The sequence below is a fragment of the Ictalurus furcatus genome, chromosome 28 (genome assembly GCF_023375685.1).
Source record: "Ictalurus furcatus strain D&B chromosome 28, Billie_1.0, whole genome shotgun sequence".
Taxonomy (NCBI): Eukaryota; Metazoa; Chordata; class Actinopteri; order Siluriformes; family Ictaluridae; genus Ictalurus; species Ictalurus furcatus.
This window is the reverse complement of record NC_071282.1, coordinates 2,402,283-2,424,105: the sequence shown is the minus strand read 5'-3', so window position 1 is coordinate 2,424,105 and position 21,823 is coordinate 2,402,283. Positions and strand designations below refer to the sequence as shown.

Sequence of the window (21,823 nt, the reverse complement as noted above, 5' to 3'; positions counted from 1 at the left end):
CTACCTGACACGTCTGGAGTTTTCAGTATGCTGGTATCGTCGTCCTCTCCACTACAGCAGTCCTACACTACAGCACACATCACCCCCTCCGCCCTTTCCACTACCTCTCTTTCTTTCATTCTTTTTTCCCCTCTCATTGTCCTTCTTTCCTACTGATTATTTCTCTTTATCACTCATTCCTCATCTTAACCTCTCTCTCTCTCTCTCCCCTCCCCTCCCCCCCTCCACTTTTCCACTCCTTTTTTTTAATTGTGAATTTTTTTTATTATTATTTATTTTTTTCTTCCCTCTGCATCACGTGTAAGCTGCCGGGGGGGGTTAGTTGACCTTTGACTTCAGGAAGTAGAAACGTGGAAACGGATTTCAACTCAGGGGCTGGCCTGTCCTCCCCCCCCAACCTCCCCACACTCTCCCCAAAATCCCATATCCCCCTAAAATGACATTTCATTACTTTGTTCCTGCTGTTATGAACCATTTGAGAAAAATGGTGTTTTCTAAAATTTAATAAAACCAGATTTTGAGCAAAGTACGTCGACACGATAATCAGGTCTGTTGAGTATCCACACCTGTTTGCTCGCTCGCTCTCGCTCTCTCTCTCTCTGTCTCTCTCTCTCTCTCTGTGTCTCTCTCGAACGGAGTGTGTGTTTGTCCAGCTGCGCTCTGAGCGTTCAGGGCGACAGCACGGTCACCAAGGTGACTCCTGCCATCTGTCCCCCCGTGTGTGTGGGCGGCGGCCTTCGGTCAAGTGCATATGGTCACTAATCTACAGCACACACTCAACCAGACCGTGTGGCACACACCTTATGGTGCCCTCTGAAACTGGGTCATGGACCAGCTGCGTGTGTGCGCTGAAAGGTAAGTGTGTATGGAAAGGACGCACACTCACACCATGATATAGATGCGGAGGTGTCAGTCTTGCTTTTTCAGATGATACGATATAAAAACGATTCAGTTAAACAAGTAACGATTCAACACGTTTCAACTCGCCACCTATACGATTTGATTCAACATCGATGCGTTTTGATTCAGCGCTGATGCGATTCGATTCAGCACCGATTACCATTTGATTCAGCATGGTTAGATTCAACACTATGATTCGATTCAGCACTGATGAGATTCGATTCAACATTGACGCTATTCGATTCAACGCTGACCAGATTCAGTTCGGCAACTATTTGAATGGACACCAATATGATTCTATTTAGCACTGATTAAATTTGATTAAGTGATTTGGTTTAACACCAATATGACTCGATTCAGCATCAATATGGTTCTATTCAGCACAGATACCGTTCGATTCGGCACGGATGATCCAATTTGATTAAGCAAGGATACGGTTTGATTCGACACCGGTAAGATTCAATTGATCGCTCATTTGATTCAACAACTGTACAATTTTCTTTAGCATTGAAACAATTCTTTTTTTTATTATTTGATACGACTCGATTGAGCATTGACCCGATTAGATTCAGCGTCGATACGATTTGATTCAACACCAGACGATTCGATTCAGCGCTAAAATGACTTGATTCAGACCCCATATGACTTCGATTTAACATTGATCCAACTTGTAATGATTTGATTTAAGCATCGATTCGATTCAGCTCAGCATATGATTCGGGTCTGGCTCAATCCACTATGAATCAGTATCAGTTTGTAACATTTTTTGATTCTAATCGAATCTTCGCTGACACTGGTACGAGTGTATGAGGCACGGCGGGAGATAGGATACAGGACAGGTAACAAATTAGCAACCATCCGTAAATATAAATTTATGACGTGAACTATTAGTGGAGGAGTCTCTCTGTGATTCCTGGTCTTTTTCAACCTGGAAAAACCTCACTTGTTTTGTTGTAGTACTCTTCGTCTGTTGAATACGTTCCTCTTGGGGTTTTTCTTGCTTTCTGAATATCGGTATCTCCTAACTAGAGGAATGTCTTCAAATACACTTGGGCTTGAGTCGATTTTATTAAGTCTGAGGACGCGTGCTGTGGTAGAAGGTAAATAAAGTCCAGAAACTTTTGGTAAATAAAAGAACGTGAGCGTTTGAGTCTGTAATTGTGTACAACCAGTGACTGCATGTGGTGTTTGAGAAATGGTGGCGTTTTTTTTCCTTTTTTTTTTCTTCCCCTCAGTGTCACGTCTTGAAAATGGCGTGAATCCAAAATGCCAGGTAAAGCCCTCTCGAGCCCCAGAAGGAGAATAGGCAACTATCGGTTGTGATGGACTCTTAATTGATTTCAGCTGTCTCTACGTGTTTGTATTGAGTGCGGACGAGGACGCGATAAGTTGGTAATTGATTCATTTTTTTTCTTTTTGGTTTTCCGAGCCGCGTGATGTATTCGTAAACAGCCCATTAGCATGGATGTAATGGTAATGACAGAGGTTAGGCTGATTAGCGTAATTAACACTGAGCAGGGTAAACAAAGACTCGCTGTGTGTTTTAATAAAAAGGTAGAGTGGCAGGAGTGCACTTGCGTGAGGTGTGGAGTGAATTAATCAGCGGAAAGGTTTCTGAGACGATGGGATTGGGGGATGGGATGGGCGTGATTGTAGCTTGGGTTGGTGGATTTATATTGTGAAAACATCAGTGATTTGTTCCTAAGTCGTTAGTCTGACAATAACAGTTATGCTTCATCGGTCAGACACTCTTGAGCATTCGTTTCTCTACAGTATAAATGTGTTTTCTGAGATGAAAACACCCCAAAAGGCTCGAGTGTGATGGCACAGTCCGTTAATGGAACGCACGCGCGCGCACACGCACGCACGGACACGTGGGGTTGGTGATGAGGGTTACACTCTCTCAGTTCTGCTTTACACACGCGCTGTTAAATACGCGTGTCGAACACGGATTAGAGCGAACGCTCGTTTACACCGCGCGCTTTGCTTTGAAGCGAGCTGCTTGTCATTCAATTCATTAATGTGATGTTCCTGCTTGTATAAAGCATGAAGGCCGGATTTTAGCAATTAGTGCTGCGTGATATTGACAAAATCTTTTCAAGAGCTTTGAGATTTAAATCATTTACATTTGAAGTACACCTACCTCTATTCCCCCCCCCCCCCCCATGTGTTCTATTTCCATCCACTTACCCCCAGTGCGCTCTATTCCCAACCACTTACCCCCAGTGCGCTCCATTCCCAACCATTTACCCCCAGTGCGCTCTATTCCCAACCACTTACCCCCAGTGCGCTCTATTCCCAACCACTTACCCCCAGTGCGCTCTATTCCCAACCACTTACCTGCAAAACTTACCTGGGGGGTGGAAGTTATATATTTATTTAATACGATATAGATGTTTTTTCCTCCAATCAAGTTTCACTAGAAAGCGTTCTTGACGGGAAACCGAGCTGAAACAGATGGAGAGATGTCAGTTTGTGATGATGATCTGCAACGTGCCGTATATGGGGGGAGGGATACAGAATGACATTTGGAGGATGGAAAAACCCCCAGAGATATTTCACTCGTAAGCGCAGCCTGACACATGACACAACGGCTTATATCTTCTCTCCCGCCTCCCACGTTCCAGTACACCTCCAACACCCACGCAGACATAATTACCATCTGCTTCACTAGTTTGTAACTTCAGCTTGAGATGAGCTCGTCATGCGCCCCAATTTACCTACAAAATCCTTCCAAGGTATTCCCGATGAAATGTGGGTTGGAAGTTTTGAAAAGAACCGAGCGAGACGAGTCGAAAGTTTTTGAGGAGTATCGCGTACGACGTCTCGCAAGATTGCAGCGGGAATGTTGACCAGGCGCGCTGGCCCCGTTAGAACGGAGACGTCAGGGTGAATCATTCAGAGACGGAGGTGATTAAGTCCAAACGGGAGCATCCGGAAACTGCGTGGAGGATGTTCAGAACATCACAGAAAGGAAGGAAGACATTGTTTTTACTTTACGTACTATAACACTGATAATATTTTCACGTTATTTGACCAGGTGCACAGCTCCAGGGTTTGATCCCGAGCAAGTGTTCTCGACGTGTCCACCTCGCCTCACGTGGTGTTCTGTATTTTACACGTTTCGCCTTATTCTGAACATCTCCGACTGTCCACCTCGTTCCGTTCCAGCCGAGCGTCTTTCGCAGTCGTGTGTGCTTTTGTGCATAACTGATTTTAATGATGTTGCTTGGAAACCGGTGCTTAGCAGTGGGTTTAGCTCAACGGGTCGGGTCGGTGCTCGGTCACGGCTGCATTAGCGCACACGTTTCACTCATCCCAGTTCAGATCACTCCTGCTCATTCAGAAACTCCTGCTGGTTTGTGACGACTCGCGTGTGCTGGGGGAATCGGTCAGTGTTGTTCACCGAGTCGGTGGAATAGAAGCTGCTGATTCGTTAGAGCAAACGATTCGTTCGATTTAACGAGTTGCCTGGTGTTCATTTGCATTTTTAAAAAATTTCTTACAAATGGACCTTTTTGTTTCAATACCAGCTGAAGGACTGTCTAGGTGGGCGTGGCCGTTTGACTGACGGCCGAGCGACGTCATCCATGCAGACGGGGAAAATGGACGCGAGTCACTAATTACTCTGAGGTTATACTGTGTCGTGGCTCGTTAGAGCAACATTAACGTTCTTCGTAATGGAGCTGAGGAATTTTGCTTCCCTGGGGTTTGGAATTATTCTGTTTTAATAAAAAATAATAATTGTGTGTAGCAGCATTAAAGAAATTTAGGCTTCGGTCAGGATCCCTAATGAGCGAGCCAGAGGCGACAGTGGTGAGAGACGTCTCTCTTGCGACAGCATGAGGGAGAAACCTTAAGAGAGGCTGAGCTCCAGTTCAATCCCATCAATTTGGGGAAAATTGGTTTTATGATTTTCATGGTTTTATAGCTGCCATTTCCATCTCTCCATCCAACTCGAGCCTTCAGTTATTTATTAATAACTACCATTTGTCATTTTCTGCATTCTCTCTCTCTCTCTCTCTCTCTCTCTCTCTCTCACATACAGTACAGTATGAAGTAGCAAGAAGTAAAGCCGGGGCTGATTTTCTTTCTAGCCCAGGCTGTGGATTCTTGCAGCCAATCAGTGATGATCATGGTAATCAGGTGATTACACAGAGACACGCCCCTTAGATCTCCCTTAGTTTTGAATGACAATTTTCATGTCATCAGCAATGATTTGAGAAGGAGCATGCGCAATACAGCTGCAGGTGTAATGAACACGAATGAGGAGGATTATTTATAGATGATGTGTGCGCACACACACACACTGTCCTATTCGCATCGCTAATATCACAACCAGCTGTCACTGTTCTGTTCTACTCCTGTGTTCTCTCTCTCTCTCTCTCTCTCTCTCTCTCTCTCTCTCTCTCTCATACTTTTTAAACTCTGGAACTGGGACAGCTCTTATCTTCATCCCTGATTGGCTCCTGGCACCGTTGTCATGGTTCCTCGTCTCTGAATCCTGCCCTAGCCGACTTGGCAGATACGAAAAGCGGCCAACAAAACGGCGGTGAATTATTTAGCCGCTAGCCCGTGCCAAGACTTCAGATTTGAACCGGTTTTGTTTTTTTTTAAATCTGTGAAGTATGGTGTGTGTGTGAGAGAGAGAGAGAGAGAGAGGCTGAAACATTATACACAGTGACAGTTCATAATTATAGATTTGTGGAATGACAGATATTGTAAACAGGCAACTTGTAAAGTGTGTGCAGTGTTTATCATGCCAATAATCCACTGACGAGCAGCTTTACATTCCAGTATTGTGTATCTTATCGACTGAGCTGCTGCTTTAAGGTGTGTGTGTGTGTGTGTGTGTGTGTGTGTGTGTGTGCGCGCGCGCACAGCGACCCTGCACTGACTTGCTCGACAGGAGGTGTATTTATATACTTGCTGACGCTCGAGGCCGTTTAGAAAACAGACCGACACGCCATTTTATCATCCTTTCTGCCTCTGTTTGCTGTTATTCCTGATCCCTCACTAGTCCCCAAGAACATATCAGGATGCTGATAGTGAACCGTGTGTGTGTGTGTGTGTGTGTGTGGGTGAGGGAAGAGAGACCGGATGTACTGTAGAGAGTTTGCATGCACACACACACACACACACACACACACATCATCTTCATGATGCTCAGTTATTTGAGGAACTTCTCTTTGTGTGATTAATAGACTGAAACAGAAGATAAGGGGTGGTGTGTGTTGGGGTGGGGGGGGGGTGCAGGTTTTTAAAGTACGGCTCAGGAATTCTTTTTAAAATATCGCCATAGCAACTGTGATGTATCTAACTCTGGGGATAAAGGAGGAGGTTTGTTGTGAATGTTGTTGGACTTTGCCGGTTGTTGATTAGAGCGTTAATCAGAACAGCGGTGTCGGTGCCGGTGCTCTCCTCCTGTCAGATTACAGGCGTAAACCTTCTCCCTCTTCATCAGTGTGCTTCAGATCATCATTCCATCATTCCAGTATCCTCCATGGGGGATACGATGGGGGGGGGGGGGGATTTGTTTGTCTTTATTTATTTCTCTTTATTTAATTGGTTTAGTTTTCCTTTAACAGTACTAACACAGACGGGAACCTATTTACCTTTTTATTTATCCATCCTTATTCATTTTTGGGTTTTTTCATTATCTTTTACAGTATGAACAAAGCTGGAATTGCATCATTTTGTTCTTTGTTTATTTTTTTCATCTATTTGTTTATATGTATTTATCCTTACTTGATTTGTTTTCTTGTTTTGTCTTTATTTCTCTTCATTTCTTTGTCTTTTTTTGTTTGTTTGTTTGTTTACTATGCTAACAAAGATGGGACTGAGCTATTTAATTAGTTGTTAGTTTTAGGCTGTGTGTGTGTGTGTGTGTGTGTGTGTGTGTGTGTGTGTGTGTGTGTGTGTGTGTGTTTTGTTTTTGTTTTTTTTTGACTTGTTCCCTGAGATTAATGCACTCATTAATGGTTAAATGCATGTTTTCTTAAATGAATTGTTGAAATGTTTAATTTTTTTAAAGAATTATAAGGGCTAAGTGGCACCACATTAATCACTTTTGTTTTTATTTCTTTATTCTTTTTGATATATGGATGGATAGATGGATCCATCCATCCATCCATCCAGTATGGAGATGGATATAGACACCAGCATTAGACGGCTGTTCAGCGGACACTTGGGTCAGTGTGTGTCCTCAGAGCAGCAGTGACGGTGACATGGTAGTGTGTGTGTGTGTGGTGTTGGATTGAGTGTATCAGGTACTGCTGGGGTTTAAACACATCAATACCACTAAAAAAATTAAAAAACAAGTCCATCTCTAGCGAGCAGCAGCCCTGTGGTCAAAAACCGACAGTGATGAACAGGATAGAGAAGCGTTTAAGATGCGCTGTGCATGGAAAAGCAGATGGACCGGGACCGCACTCTGTCACTCGGTGGCCTTTCGAGTCAACACTGATGGTCAATAGCAGGTGTGTGGGTGTGTGGGTGTGTGTGTGTGTGTGTGTGTGTGTGTGCTGAAAACACTGGTGTTGAATGACTGATTATTTCTGGCAAAAATTTGTTCCAGGAAGTGTGACGCACAGATCCTCACACAGCGGTGTATTCGAAATAAAACACGAGGGTGTGCTGTTAATGGGAAATCATCAACAGTGGGGTCGTGTGCTGCAGCCTGACCCGAATCCGAGTCACTACGGCCTTCCCCAAGCCGCTCGCTTCCCATCAGTGTTTTGTTTCTCTTACACCACAGTGATTTCCCAACGCTCCCAATTTATATTAATTAAAGAACATGTGGCTTATTCATTTATAGTTACACTACCGGTCAAAAGTGTACACACACTCATTCTTTATTTATTCATTTTTTTATTTATTTTTTTACAATTTTCCCCACACTTTATAATAATAATAATAATAATAATAATAATAATAATAATAAATAAAAATAAAGAACACAAATGGAACTACGGGAATTGTGTTGTGATAATAAATAAATAAATAAATAAACCCCTACACACTTTTTAAAACGTGTTCATGTGCCGTACAGTACTGTGCAAAAGTTTTAGCCGCCTTATTTATTTATTTATTTATTTATTTATTTATTTATTTATTTTAGTACAAATTTTGTTACAGATTTTTTTTTATGACTTCTACATTAAATCGAGTCGGTACAAAAGATGTTTGTATGTCAGTAAAGAAAGCAGCGTATTAAGTGATGAGACACTTTTCAGACCATGAATGCTGCTGGGTCAGTCTCCAGAACTCTCCAGAAGAACCGTGTCTGGTTCTGCAAGACACTCAATATCACTTCCAGCTCATTTCCTTAGAAAACTGCACGAATACCCGAGACTACTATTTTTATGTTTATTTATTTTTATTCATTATTCAAGGCGTGTTCTCTCTCCAGCATGTTCTTTGCATGTGCTTCAAACTTTTGCACAGTACACTATTAGAATGCGTGCATTAACATAACTATAATATAATTTATTAATATAAAGCTGTGATTTGCAGCTGTGCAGGAAAGTAATCAACACCTGCTTCAGCACCGATGTGATGGAAGTCATTATATAATGTAAATTGTGTTCCTTTACCATATAACTTATAAAGGAATGAAATGCACACAAGGGTGTGTGTGTGTGTGTGTGTGTGTGTTCAGAGCTGCTGATTAGCTGAGCTGATCTCTAATCAGTTTTAGGTTGTTTGTTTTTTTTGTTTTTGTTTTTTTTTTTTACGGCTTGTGAATGTTCTCTTGACGTTAAATTGCTGCACCCTGCCGGTCACCTGTGGAACTGAACTTTGATGACTAGGACACAGAATTATAATTAATTATTCAATTTTGTAATCAATTTTTTTAAAATTTTATATTTAAATAAAGAGCTCCAGGCGACATCTGACCAATAGTCACAGTCACAAAAAGGATAATAAGAAATAGTCCCAGAAAAAAAAAGTACAAATCATAAGAGGAAAAAGACACCGAACAGAAACATCTATAAAGTTTTTAATGGATAAATTTATTTATTTATTTTTTACAGAATGTAAAGAAATAATTAAGTAAGGAAGCAGCACGAATACATCTTTTCAATCATATGGGTTATGGGGTTGTTTCCTGCTTTAATGTTTTCAAATTGTCTGTCTGTCTGTCTGTCTATCTATCTAAAATATTTATTGCCACATATATCTGATTTCTTTGTTTCTATAAACACTATGAGCTGACTTCCCTTCACCAAAGCCACTAAAAGCCTCTTACAAAAACACTGCTGTGTGTTTTTCTGAGCTGCATCATTCTGGGAAATACTGATTCCATTCCATTCCTCTGTTTTAAAGCACAGATTTAGTGTTGCTTACTCGGGTTTGTTTATATGAATTATATATTGAGAAATGTAGTGTTAAGCCATTTGTGTTTTACAGAAAGAATCCTCACAACCCTTGGTGCTACCACCGTACATCACCCCTAGACCTTTTTATATACAATTTACCTAATCAAGTATGTCTTATATAACTGCTGTCTGAGCTCTTCTTCTTCTTTTTTTCTCTCCCCACAAGCAGTAAAAACGCACAACAAATTCCAGTAATTTGGCCGATGAGGCTAATCCACAAGGAATTTCACTCCCACCTCCTGTCACGGTCCGTTCTGCTATCTGCGAGGTTAGCCTATGTCTGGGCGTGAGTGCCATTTTTATGCAGCAAGTTTTAAACAGGTCTGCGCTAGCGATCAGGAGGTTGGTGAAGGGAGGTAAAATCTCATGACGGTCAGCGAGCCGCTGTGGAACACGACCCTGAACCCTGAAGCGCTGTTCGTACACTGGTTACTGTATTCACAGGAAAAAATAAAAAAAAGACAGGAATGCAGAACCACGCTGTGCTGTTATCAGTAAAGTCAGCAGGAAGAAATAATCTCCAGGATCCTAAATCCTCAATAATCAGCGTCCTGCTAAATGTTAACCGCCCTCGAAGGAGAATGAAAAAGTGTCCGATCTGCTTCATGAACATCACGGACGGGTTCTTCAGCTGTCGTCTCAGAACCATGTTCTTGCCTAGGAGTGGAACCTGACCTGGCCTCCGGTTCTAGCCCATCCGCCTTAAGGTTTTTGCGTGTTCTGAGATGCTTTTCTGCTCACCACGGTTATGTGCTTATTTGATCTACTTAAGCCTTCCTGTCCACTCTAGCTGTACTCCTCTGACTCACTGGGTGTGTGGTGGTGGTGGTGGTGGTGGTGGTGTTTTTTCTCCACACCATTCTGTGTAAATTCTAGAGAAGATCTCAGGAGAGCAGCAGTTTCTGAAACCGACCCCCGTGCCACAGTCACTGACATCACTGAAGTTTTTGCCCCCATTCTCAAGTCTGCATGATTTTACACATTGCTCTGCTTCTACATGATTGGATAAGTAACCCTATCCCTAGGTGTTCCTATTAAAGTGGCTGGTGAGTGTAGAGTATAGTGTATACACGCTTATTAGGTCATAGTACACGGTTTATAGCACAGCCCCAGAGCAAGAAGGAAGATTTTTCTTTCTCTCCTCTCTGTGTGTGTGTGTGTGTGTGTGTGTGTGTGTGTGCAGAAGGAGCAACCTCATGATTCAGACTGAATGAGTCAGGTGGGCACACCTCAGCCTGTCAGCACGGTGTGTGTCGCTGTCTGTGTTCCCCGACATAACGAAGCCCCATGTCCTAGTGTGATTCACTCGTCACACAGTTCGAACGAACGAGAAACTCGGTCACTGCTTACGGCTCCCTTCCTAATCGCACTCTTATGAGACCGTCAGCCTGTATAGTTCTCCTCATATGACTCATGCTCCCTTAAGGAGTGAAGCTCTTACCCTTGCTTTCTATTCTTTACTCATTTAGGGTTTTGTTTTGTTTTGTTTACTCTTAGTTCGAGGCCATTAGCTCAGTATGTGTCACCTTAAGTAATTAAAACCACCGTTTTCCTCAAACGTCCCATGATTTTGAGAGAATATTTCTTTTCGTTCTCGTTCATTCGTCCTCAGAAAGTGCTTTTATGCCAGGTCAGGGTCATGGCGGATCCGGAGAACCCCACGAACAGCCGGGGATACACCCTGAACGGGTCACCGGTCCATCGCTAGGCACCAACACACATTCAAGCACTCGTTCACAAATAGGAGCGACCTAGCATTGCCAGTCTAACTCAAGGCATGTTTTGTTGTTGTTGTTGTTTATGGGATTCAATCTATCCAGTGTACTCAGGGAGAATATGTGAATCCTGAGCTCAGGATCCAAATCCAGACCTTCATTCGACAGTTCTAGATCTTCAGTATGGATCAGCAGAAGTGGTCACCTGCAGCATAAGCACAATAAAGATGAAAGGTTGCCCTGGCAACATGTACAATCACTTTAAACTAAACTAAATCAAGGCTTATTGGCTTATCGGTTTTAGGCGGAGTAATTTCTACATTCTGCGTCCAAGAGCTCGTCTCATCAAGTTCACGATACGGTTTTGGACACTGACGATGCCTGAAAAGATCTGTGGAGATGTTTTGTGAGGGAACTAACGCGATTTGTCATTGTCGCATTACAGAAAAATGCACTTGTACGTCGTCCACGTTAATGTGCGGACTCGTGCGGGTGACCCCGAACGCCCATTCTGTAATTCTTATGTCAACCCTACGCCACGCAGTCTGTAGCCTACGCCCAGAATCTCATATCCCAGCAGTGGATCAGGATGTGTAAAATGGAAGAATTTTTCCAACAGCTGCGCCCGACTATTACAAAAACACGCACGCATACACAAACACACACACACACACACCAGCTAACCGCTCACAGATGTGCTGACAGGGCGGGGGAAACAAGAATGGCGAACCGGAGTGAGGGAGACAGATGTGCAGAAGGACAGGAAGGAAGGAAGGAAGGAGTCGAAAGCTTGAATTTAATAAGTAATGAAAGATCGAGAAGGGTCATACGCAGAGTAAGTCCAAAAGCACGACGGTTCTGTTCAGTCTCTAAAGAAATAGCCATAAAAACAGATCAATCATCCCCTCGGAGGAAGTCTGATCACAAGACTCTCCAAGAAACAAGCAAGCAGTAAATTGATTTATGATTATTGTTTTCTTCTGCATTTGAAAATGGCTCGAATTGGCTTGCGTTCAAAGCAAATGTCCCGCGAACAGTTTCCATTTGTACCTCAGGCATTCTAGAACTCGAAATGGGTCCCGTCAGGCCCGAGCACTGTTTACTAATTTAGCATCTTCCTTTGACTCGGACATACAGTAAATATCCTCCAGGGTTATTTCTGGACTCCTCCGCATCCAGCCGTCCACCAAAACCCAGCTTTCTCACAGAAACTGACGCCGCTCCCCTGAGAATGCTCACCCCTCACCCATGGCTTGGTGAAGACGTACAGCTATCAACTTTGAGACCGAAGACTGCGGAAAGAACAAAAAAAAGGTCAAAAATGTTGGATGGTATTTACATGCCGAAGGAGAAATGGTTCTTTAAAGAGGGTTGGCCGGGTTAACGTGGAAATGATTTAGTCTTGCGTTCTCGCCCATGTGGAATGGAAAGACCTGTTCAGCTATCAGTTTGGTTTTATTTTATTTTATTGTTTATCCTTTTGTGCAATATCAATTCCGAAAAAATGGCAAAGTCTCACCCTTGCTTCAACGGATAATCTCATCTGGATACTGTCGATTCGTTCCCAAGTGCTGCTGCTGTAATCATAAAAGCTGATTATCCTTTCAATACTAGCCATTAGCTTTTAGCTTGTCCTCTGACTCGGAATAAACCCTGCAATAACGGCAAGACATTTGGGGAGGTTGTCACCGGTCCAAGCCAAAACCGCCCAGGCATTATGTGCAGCAGAACCTCGAGTACTATTCAATCTGACCAAATAACGCTTGGTCCGTCATCCCTAACTACACTGTAGCCACAGAACCAAAACAAAACACTGCTGCTGCTTGACTTGGTATTTTGGCGAGCCAGACAGGAGGGCAGAGTCAGCTGACTGAGTGCAGAGTCAGATGATGTTCTACTTTAGAAGTAACTGTTTGTGTTATTTCCCAGAAGCTTTTGTAAATAGAAAAAGATCCAAATGTTTGAAGGTGCAATTTTCATGGAAGTCAGAGGAAACCTTGTCAGGGTTGTCGTGGATCTGGAGCCAATCCCAGGAACATGGGGTGCAAAGTGAGGACATGCGTACGCTGGACGAACGCCAGTCCGTCTCGGTGCACCGTGCACACACGCAACTTAGAGTCACCAATCCATCTCCCAGCATGTTTTTGGGGAAATGGGAGGAAACCCAAGCTCCTGGAGGGAACCCAGTCAAAAACAGTAACCCAAGCTCGAGTGCGAGGATCAAACCCTGGAGCTGCGAGGGAGCAAACTTTACCCGCTCTGCCATCATGTCACGACTCGAGGTTCAAGAAAAGTTAAACCAAAATGCAGCAGCATTCCATTCTGGTAAGCACAGGAAGCAGAACCGTGTGTGGTCAAAAGTCAGGAAATATCCCAGGTGATCTTTTAAAGTACTTCTGTTTAAGCATGTCTGTTATCCCACCCTGTTGGAGCATGGTGTGTGTGTTACAACAGGCCTATTAGACAAACACACACACACACACACTCAACTAACCAGCTCCCACACCCCTCACTGATACATTGTTGATATTCAGTGTTCTGGGTATCAAATTCTGTTTTGAAAAGCCCTGGCAAGAATGAATAGACATTTGAGAACAGTGCTGAAACAACAACAGCGTCAGAACGACTCGGGAACGGAAACATGTCAAGAGTATCGACAAATATAGAATCGCGTAACGTAGTATAGCAGACTCGGTGCTTTCGTCAAATAGCGAATTGAATCGTCTTGCATCATAGTGGATTCAGAGCTTTTGTCAAATATCAAACCGTTCACCTTTATGAATTGAAATGGTATCACGTGGAACTCCAAAGTTTTATGCCCCTAGTTGCGTAATTGATCCCATGTTTTGAGAGGAAAAGATTTCCATTGCAGATGAACACACCGCTTCCTTTAGCTATACAAACCGTTTTTATCAGTAGGCGGCCTGTTATACATCACACCCACATAAACACGTTGACCAAACAGTTCTTAGTATACGATTACACGCTCGCACACAGGGTCTGGGATTAGACCGCCCGGCTTTTCCGTGAAAAGTTTCAGGATTGCGTGAAGGATGTCGCTTGCTGGTAGTCATACTTCCACTCTCGATGAGGAAACCAGTGGTATGTACCAATACGGTGATACAGCAGAACTCATAAGTGAGACCACGGTGACCGGGTATGACAAGGTATGACATGTAAACCATTCTGTGCTATGACACACTGCTGGACCTCGATCTAGGAGTGGTTCCAGGAGGGGGTTTCATCTGATAACATCTGATCCAGCTCAGCATTGTCTCTTCTCTAAACACATATTTCACATCCCAATGTGCTCTCATCACTTCTTTCTCTCTCTCTGTCTCTCTCTGTGTCTGATTCTCTTTCTATTTTTTCCTCTCATTCCACCTCACGTACAGCTCATCGGTTTTTCCCAGCACTTGACAAAAGCCGCTCAGTGAAGCATTCGACCTAAAATGACCTCCTTCTGGGCAGGAACGACTTTTGTCACTGACGAACTGTTGTAATTGTTTTGTTTTTTTTTTGTATTCCGTGTGCTGTTAAGTGCTATATCGGTGTCTTTAAAGTGGAAAGTCATATCGGTGGGCAAGGGGGGAATATCCGGCTGTCAATCAAGCTAGAAAATGGTGAGGTAGACACGATGACACGTTCGGTCAGAGCTTTCCGCAACGACGTACACTACGTATCGCTTTAAACACTCGCAAAGCCTCTACTATACCGTATACAGGAAAAACGGTCTCGACTTTGCGCTCGTTTTCAGGAAACGCCACCCGGACTCGGGCTGTTAAGTCTGATCTAACTGTGACTGATCCAGGAATCTTCGTGGAACTGAAACGGACGACTTGAGTCAAACGAGATCGGCGTGCGAATGTTGGGCAACCGTCGGATAGAAGGACTTCCTCTTCCTCTGTCAAAAAAATTTCCTCGAGTTCTTAATCAACCACAAATTTTGCCACAGTGACGTGTGTATGAACTGGCATGTCCGTTGTACAGTGCCACTTCCTGCGATGATCGATTTAGCTCTTGCACAAGTAATAAACACAGCTGGAGCTTATGCTTCTTCTTTTTGTTTTGTTTTTTAAGAGGGCCTTAACACGACAGGTTACATAACGAGAACACTGCAACTATCGGCTAACTAACGAGCCTAGCTTGATTTCTACACTAGATTTATTATTATCAGTAATGCTGATGCAATGAAAGCTCCTTCATCCGATCTAACTTTTATACTGTATCTGTGCACGTCTTACTACAAGGCCTTGTTCAAGTGAGAAAACCCATTTGGTGGAAACTTGATGCCAACCGTTCTGCTGAAGTTGAGTCATAGGCTGGTCGTAACTGCTCTGGCTTTTTTTTTTGCTGTTTCCTATCACGCTGGTAGAGTAAAATCCGGCTCATTCCGGTACGCTCTGACGAGTGAGAACCGTTCAGAGAGCCATGCAACACTGCTGAGAACCGTTCCCATTAACTATACTCCCAGTAATTTGAATACATTCTCGATCGTGTCACCAAAACATTTCCAGGTGCTGCTATTTAAGACTAGCGGGAGCATTTACTCTCGTTTATGTCAAAATGAGACAAAACCTCACTGTTTCCCTGAACTCCCGAAGACTAAGATCGATCCTCCTTAGTAAGGAATATTCTCTAACCCCATCATTCAGTAAACATGTCCTCTGCTCACTCCAGCGGAATACGCTGTTTAACGTGGCGTCATGTCGTACGTTTACGGTTTATTACAGGTCTGTTCCGCCCGTAACTCCGACACACTTAACATTCGTTTAATATTTACAGTGCCTTGCAAAAGTCTTCGAAGTCTAACGTCAAATGGAATCTAATCACAATTTCGATTAAAAAAGAAAAAAAGAAAAAATGGATCGTTCTATGGACGGACGGTTCAGGAATGTGTTTGGACGGCGAATCCATGAATTGTTTTATATTCAAAGTTGTTAATTTTTTGTTTATCGTTATTATCTTTACTTGTTTACCTTTTATTTATTCATCCTTATGTTTTTTGTTTTGTTTGTTTGTTTATCATTTATCTTTTACAGTACGAACAAAGGTGGAACTGCGTCATTTTGTTCTTCGTTTATCTTTATCTTCTATTTGTTTATATGTATTCATCCTTATTTGATTTGTTTGCTTGTTTTGTCTTTATTTCTCTTCATTTCTTTGACTTGTTTTTGTTGTTTATTTGTTTGCTTGTTGTTGATCTGACTGGAAAGCGCTCGAGAACCCCTCAGCCGAGGGAACGGTTGAGCTCGGACGGCGCGTAGTGCACAGACCGAGGCTAGAAATCGTACATTTTAAAGGATGTGTTCTTTCTATCTCATGTAATACGTCAACAGACTCGCCTGATTGAAAAATTATCGCTGTTGCCTCGGGTTCTTGTTCTTGGCGGTTGCAGCTCCTCCGCCTCGTGGTTCGACGTGTTGGAGATGCTTTTCTGCTCGGCGCGGTTGTACAGAGTGGTTATTTGAGTTACCCTCACCTTCCTGTCATCTCGAACCATTCGGACCATTCTCCTTCCTCTTCACTGGATTGTTGTTCATTATTCTGCGTAAACTCTAGAGACCGACACGTCCAGGAGAGGTTCTACAATTCTGAAAGTCCATCTGGCACCAACAACCACGCCATGGACTGTTACCTGCGTGATTTTATGCGCTTCCGCACCGGCTACTTCGTATTCAGGCTCGCTGATTTGTATGAGCGTTGGCCTAGGGTTATTATCGTGCTGGCTAACATGAAGGATAATAAAGCTACTGTTAGATAAATAGTGTATATACTGTAGCGTAAACCTTTCTACCTTAACTTATCTTAACCTGATCTTCTTTCTTTCTTTCTTTCTTTATCGAGCTATCTAGCCATGAATCCATCGATGTGTAATTGTGTTTTTGCTAATATATATAATATATATTTGTTTTTAAACTAAAGTACCAGGTGAAAGAAAAACTCTGAGTATAAATAAAGGCGCAATTATGGCGTAAACTCTGGTGTGTAGCGTCAGGTTTGCTACTTGCGCAGGAATGTGGGTGTAAATGATTCATGTGGGCCAGTTCAGTGCAGCACTAATCACCACACACACACACACACACACACGGTGCACTGCTAAGTGCAGAAATTTGGAGCATGACTGCGAGAGGATTGAGAGAAAGAGAAGTGGAGGGGGAGGGAGGGTGAGGGCTCAGGGGGGAGATGAGGGAGGAGGAAAAATAAGGAGGCGATTGTTGGGGAGTTGGAGATGTTTATAAAGGCTGGAATGAAAGAGAGAGAGATCCACACACACACACACACACACACACACACACACACACACCCAGGAGCAGAAAATTGCAGAAGATTGCCTGGATTTATAAACACACAGGTAAGTCAATCTTTTAACCCCTTTATTTAGATAACTTCACTGTGTAGTGAGGTGACTGAGAGAACATGTGCATCTGCTCCTCATTTCTTCTACAGAACTTAATATCATTTACCACTTAGTGATTCATTTAATTATTTTTATTTAAATCAACATACACACTTTTTTTCAGGTTCCAAGTGACAGTGAGAGTTTACCCTTGTTGAAAAGGAGTCTGGAATACAAAGTTTGCTCTGCCTGTGGCTTTCTAATCCACAGCACACATTAAAGTGAGAGCACACACACACACACAGAGCTTACTTTCTTGCGCAACACGTGCTGGATTTGCCATGCTCCTTGTGTCTGCTTTCTGTAAACTCTTTGGATTGTGTCGCAAAACGCTTTTTATTATTAACGTTACAAACACACCGACTGAGGTTTAGCGTACAACCGCGCAAAATAAGCACCAGAAACTCCCAATGCAACTGCGGATGAAGTTATGTTGGTCTTCGGTCCCCAAATCACGACTATAAGGATATTACGGCGATCTGAAGAGAACGGGATCGAATCAGATGCATGTTTTAAACAGTATGTGATCTTGAAATTGGAGTAAACGCTATCGTTCGAACGGTTAAAGCTGTGCAAAGAACATCTCCCCGAGCCGAGGTTTCATCGTGGCATGCAGTGCTGAAAAGCCACAAGCTTTTCGTTAAAGCAGACTGCTCCGCTCATCCACAGGGACCATTACAGTTTCCTTTCAAACCAATAGAATTCCTGTTCTAACCATTTAAAACCATTACAAATTCTATGAAGGTTTCTACAAAGGTTTGTTTTGTTGTTGTTGTTGTTCCGTTTTTTTTCTTTCAACATTCAAAACATCAACAAGTGCACCCCTAAACCCTCGAAGATGACCAGGACCCTGAAAATCAGCTTGTATTTTATAACAAACTGCTGAGCATTCTGGGAAATATTCAAATGAGTTTAATGTCTCATTTCTCTGCTGAGAGAGAAAGAAAAACAACAACAACAACAACAACAACAGAAACCCTCCTAGAATTTGTAATGGTTTTAATTGCTTTAATGGAAACTGTAATGGTCCCTGTAGGTTTTGTACTGGTAATTTGTTGCCTTCATTTGCTGGCTAGTGAATACCATTAAGGACCAACTGCCTTAATACTTAATACTTAAAATTTCGTAATGGTTTTAATAGTTAACAGCTGATGGTTTGTACTGGAATTTGTAGTGGAAACCATTAGAGTTTCTGTGATGGGGGTTTTTTTCAGCAGGGTTGACTTAATAACGTTAATAGAAAAAAAAAATAGAAATACATCAACCAGATGTCGTTTTTTTTTTCTTTCCATATTTAAAACGTCTTTGTGGTCTGTGGGTCATTCATGTAGCTTCAGGCACAGAGACATTCATTTTCCAGCATTTTTTCCCTCATGTGGGTATTCTCCTTGGCGTAAGCCGTGGTAGTAATGACTTGTATATAAATCTACTTCTGAATTTCTTTTGGTTTATAGGCCATGTGTATAAATACATTATAATGCACGGATTATACAAGGAATTATACACATTCGTATGATGACTATTATAGCAATACCATTAATCAGTTTTAATAAATTGTTAGCGGAAGGCGTTATAATGCGTTATAAGTGTTTATATCACCAACATCATAGAAATTCAGGCTCATTTTGCTTTATGTTCCAACTGTAGCTTCGCTTGGGTGTCGATTATGGACGGACGCACGATATTAAAACCCAAACGTAATAACGAAGAGGTTATCGTTTCGTTCCGTCTGTTCTGTTCCTCGTCAAGCTTCACTTTCATTCGGAAGCTTCCGGATCATCTCTGGTGTAACGCTTTAGGAATGCATTATGACATCCTTTTTCTGTGTCTTAACTGCTTGCGTTGTTTGTTTACAGACACCATGTTGAGAAAGCGTCCCGCTCCTCCACTCCTTCTCTCCATCGCTTTACTCATCTCCTCCATGTTGGCATCGTCATCATCACAACAACGCAATGCTACACGACCCGGCGTTCGCAGTCCTTCTTCATTTGATCCGGAGGACTATGATAGGATCTATGAGGACAGCACAGTATCGACACACCCCCCCCCGGGTTCTCCGCCTCCGCCCTGTCAGTACGACCTCTGCAAGGACCAGCAGGAGTCGTGTCAGAAGCTCGCACTCACTCTGTCCTGTTCCTGCCCCGGCATCAGTGGCCCCTTTGACCCTCCGGACCCTCCTTCTCTCCAGAGTCTGTCTTTAGAAAACAAGGGAACGGTTGTGGTGGTACGGTGGTGCGCGCCGTCTTCCACGGTCACGCACTACCTCGTGCAGGTGGGGGGTCAGGACGAGGCGCGCGAGGCGAGTGCGAATAGGAGGATGATGGAGCTGGGAGACATCGCTCCTGGCACTGAGGTGTGCGTGGAGGCGGTGAACAAGGCGGGCGTCAGCGCCCGGGGGAGCCACTCGTGCACCCGCTTCGACCCCAACATCTCCGAGACGAGGCTCGCCATCAAGTTGGTGCTCATCGGAGCAGCGGTGGTGCTGGCGGTAGGGATCGTGTTAGCGCTGGTGCTCTGGTGGTGCAGGAGACACCGGAAAGCTGTGACACGGACAGCAAACCGAGGAACCGACGTGGTGCTCTGAGGGAGAGGAAACACAAAGCAGGAGATCTCTAATAACTGCTGCTCGAAGGATTTTTACTGGAATGTCCGTGTACAAAAGCACTTTAGTAATGATAGTATTGTTTGAGTATTAACTGTATGTGATTTGTTCTTTTTACTATTATTATTATTTTTAAATATATACATATACGTCTTTTTTTGGAAGTAAATTTTTCTTGAATGTACTCGTTTATTCACAGCGCTTGTCCTTACTGAAGACGCTCTGCTCATGTTGACAATACAGCCGGAAGCTTTACACTTTTTCCCGCACTGGTTGTGGTTTTGTACTTCGTGCATCACAGAACCAACCACGTCGAGGTTCTCACGTCAGTCATGAAACGCTTAGTTTGTTTTTTTCCATATAAGAATACGACCCTCTGATTGGCTGGAGTGAAAAAAAAACTGATCAGCGTGAGCAATCCAAGATCAACCATGCTGTGTTTGTTTGTTTGTTGTTTTTTTTGTGGTTTTTAAAAAAAAATAAACTGATATTAGCATGATGTCTAAAAAAAAAAATCTGAATTGCAATTGCGGTAACCACATTACAAACGGTAGCCTGTAGAGGGCGGAGCTGAGCAGCTTGGTCTCAAAATGAAACACAACTCCCCTGATAAATTTCGTGTTGTGAATCCCAATTTTCTTTATGTATCTCTGTACAACAATGCTGTTGAATTCTTGATTCTGATTGTTCGGAAGTTGTTGGTTAATTCTCTGGAAATGCGATCTGCTGAATTTCCGAAGAAACCCGAGACGTCCAATTACTCCGTGTTCTTTACGTAGTGTATATTCCTGAAGGCAATGAGTGAGGTGATATTCTTTAGAACAAGCGATTAAACTGTTTAAGTGAATGAGTGTGTGTGTGTGTGTGTGTGTGTGTGTGTGTGTGTGTGTGTGTGTGTGTGCGTCATGGTCTGAGAATGTGATTGAGTAACTGTTTAATGCACTCTAACCACAGCATGTTGAAATCACTGATGGCCTTCACCACAGAGCCATACTTCCGTCATCGATGCATTTCACACAAGCTCCCTGGCGACTATAAGAATTATTAAACCCTCCACTAAATGCCAAGACATTGTCCAACTGAACTGAACATATGTAATGTTTTCATTGCTTTCTAAATATATAACTACTTGGGGTTTTTGTTTTGTTTTGCCATTTGGTGAGGTTTCTCAAAACCTGTTGACCAGCAAATTGTTCAAATTCTTAATTATACGTTCATATTCCAGTGACTGTACTGGAATCCTCTTTCAATGAGTCATCTTTAATCTTGATCTTGATCTAATGTGGTCTAATGCTGTTAGTTTAATTCACTGGTCACCTGCCTTGTTTCTGGAGATCTGCTGTCCTGAAGGTTTCACCTCCAAACAAGATCTAACCCACCTGTTTAACCTGACCAAGGACTTCTCAAGGCAGTGATTAGATGGGCAGGTAGGCACCATTATGGTTGGAGCTAAAGTCTTCTGGTAGGTACATTTCCCCTGGTGCCCACTTCTTTAATTTTATCACTGGAGTTATTCATTGTCAGTCATGTCATAAGCACAAGCCCAGTAACACCAGTAACAAATTTCCATCGAAGATCTATTTTCCAAGATGGCATCAGCAGGCAAATGGCATCATTTCTTCTGTAAAAATGACTTTACGAGAAGATTGAAAGGTGTCGCTGCAATGACTCGTCTACATTATCCCGACAAAATAACAGAACTTATTCTTACTAAGTAATTTCTAAGACAAATTAAAGAGGGTGGCGCCCACAATTTTAACAATTTCAAAATACATTGGGTTTTTAAAAAATTGTTTTTTATAAATATTACCAATGAAACATGAAA

General features: G+C 42.8%; 2 protein-coding genes across 8 annotated transcripts in view; both read left to right on the top strand.

Moving 5' to 3' along the window:
* The window catches only part of klhl13 (kelch-like family member 13), a 36,298-nt gene extending 33,037 nt beyond the window's left edge, over window positions 1-3,261 (top strand). For all 6 annotated transcript variants that reach the window (XM_053617484.1, XM_053617483.1, XM_053617482.1 and 3 more), the window contains one exon: window positions 1-3,261. This exon is cut by the window's left edge and continues 1,046 nt beyond it. The gene's annotated coding sequence lies outside the window, so the exon portion shown is untranslated.
* A 10,263-nt stretch (window positions 3,262-13,524) lies between these two features.
* LOC128603231 (LRRN4 C-terminal-like protein) lies at window positions 13,525-20,367 on the top strand. Of its 2 annotated transcripts, XM_053617538.1 has the most exons (3): window positions 13,528-17,351; window positions 17,521-17,617; window positions 19,253-20,367. In XM_053617538.1, the coding sequence occupies exon 3, from the start codon at window positions 19,258-19,260 to the stop codon at window positions 19,978-19,980; it is 723 nt and encodes a 240-aa protein (XP_053473513.1). In that variant the 5' UTR covers window positions 13,528-17,351; window positions 17,521-17,617; window positions 19,253-19,257; the 3' UTR covers window positions 19,981-20,367. The 2 variants fall into 2 exon arrangements, with proteins under 2 accessions (XP_053473514.1, XP_053473513.1); XM_053617539.1 differs by lacking the exon at window positions 17,521-17,617 and having other exon boundaries at window positions 13,525-17,351.
* Window positions 20,368-21,823: the final 1,456 nt, after the last annotated feature.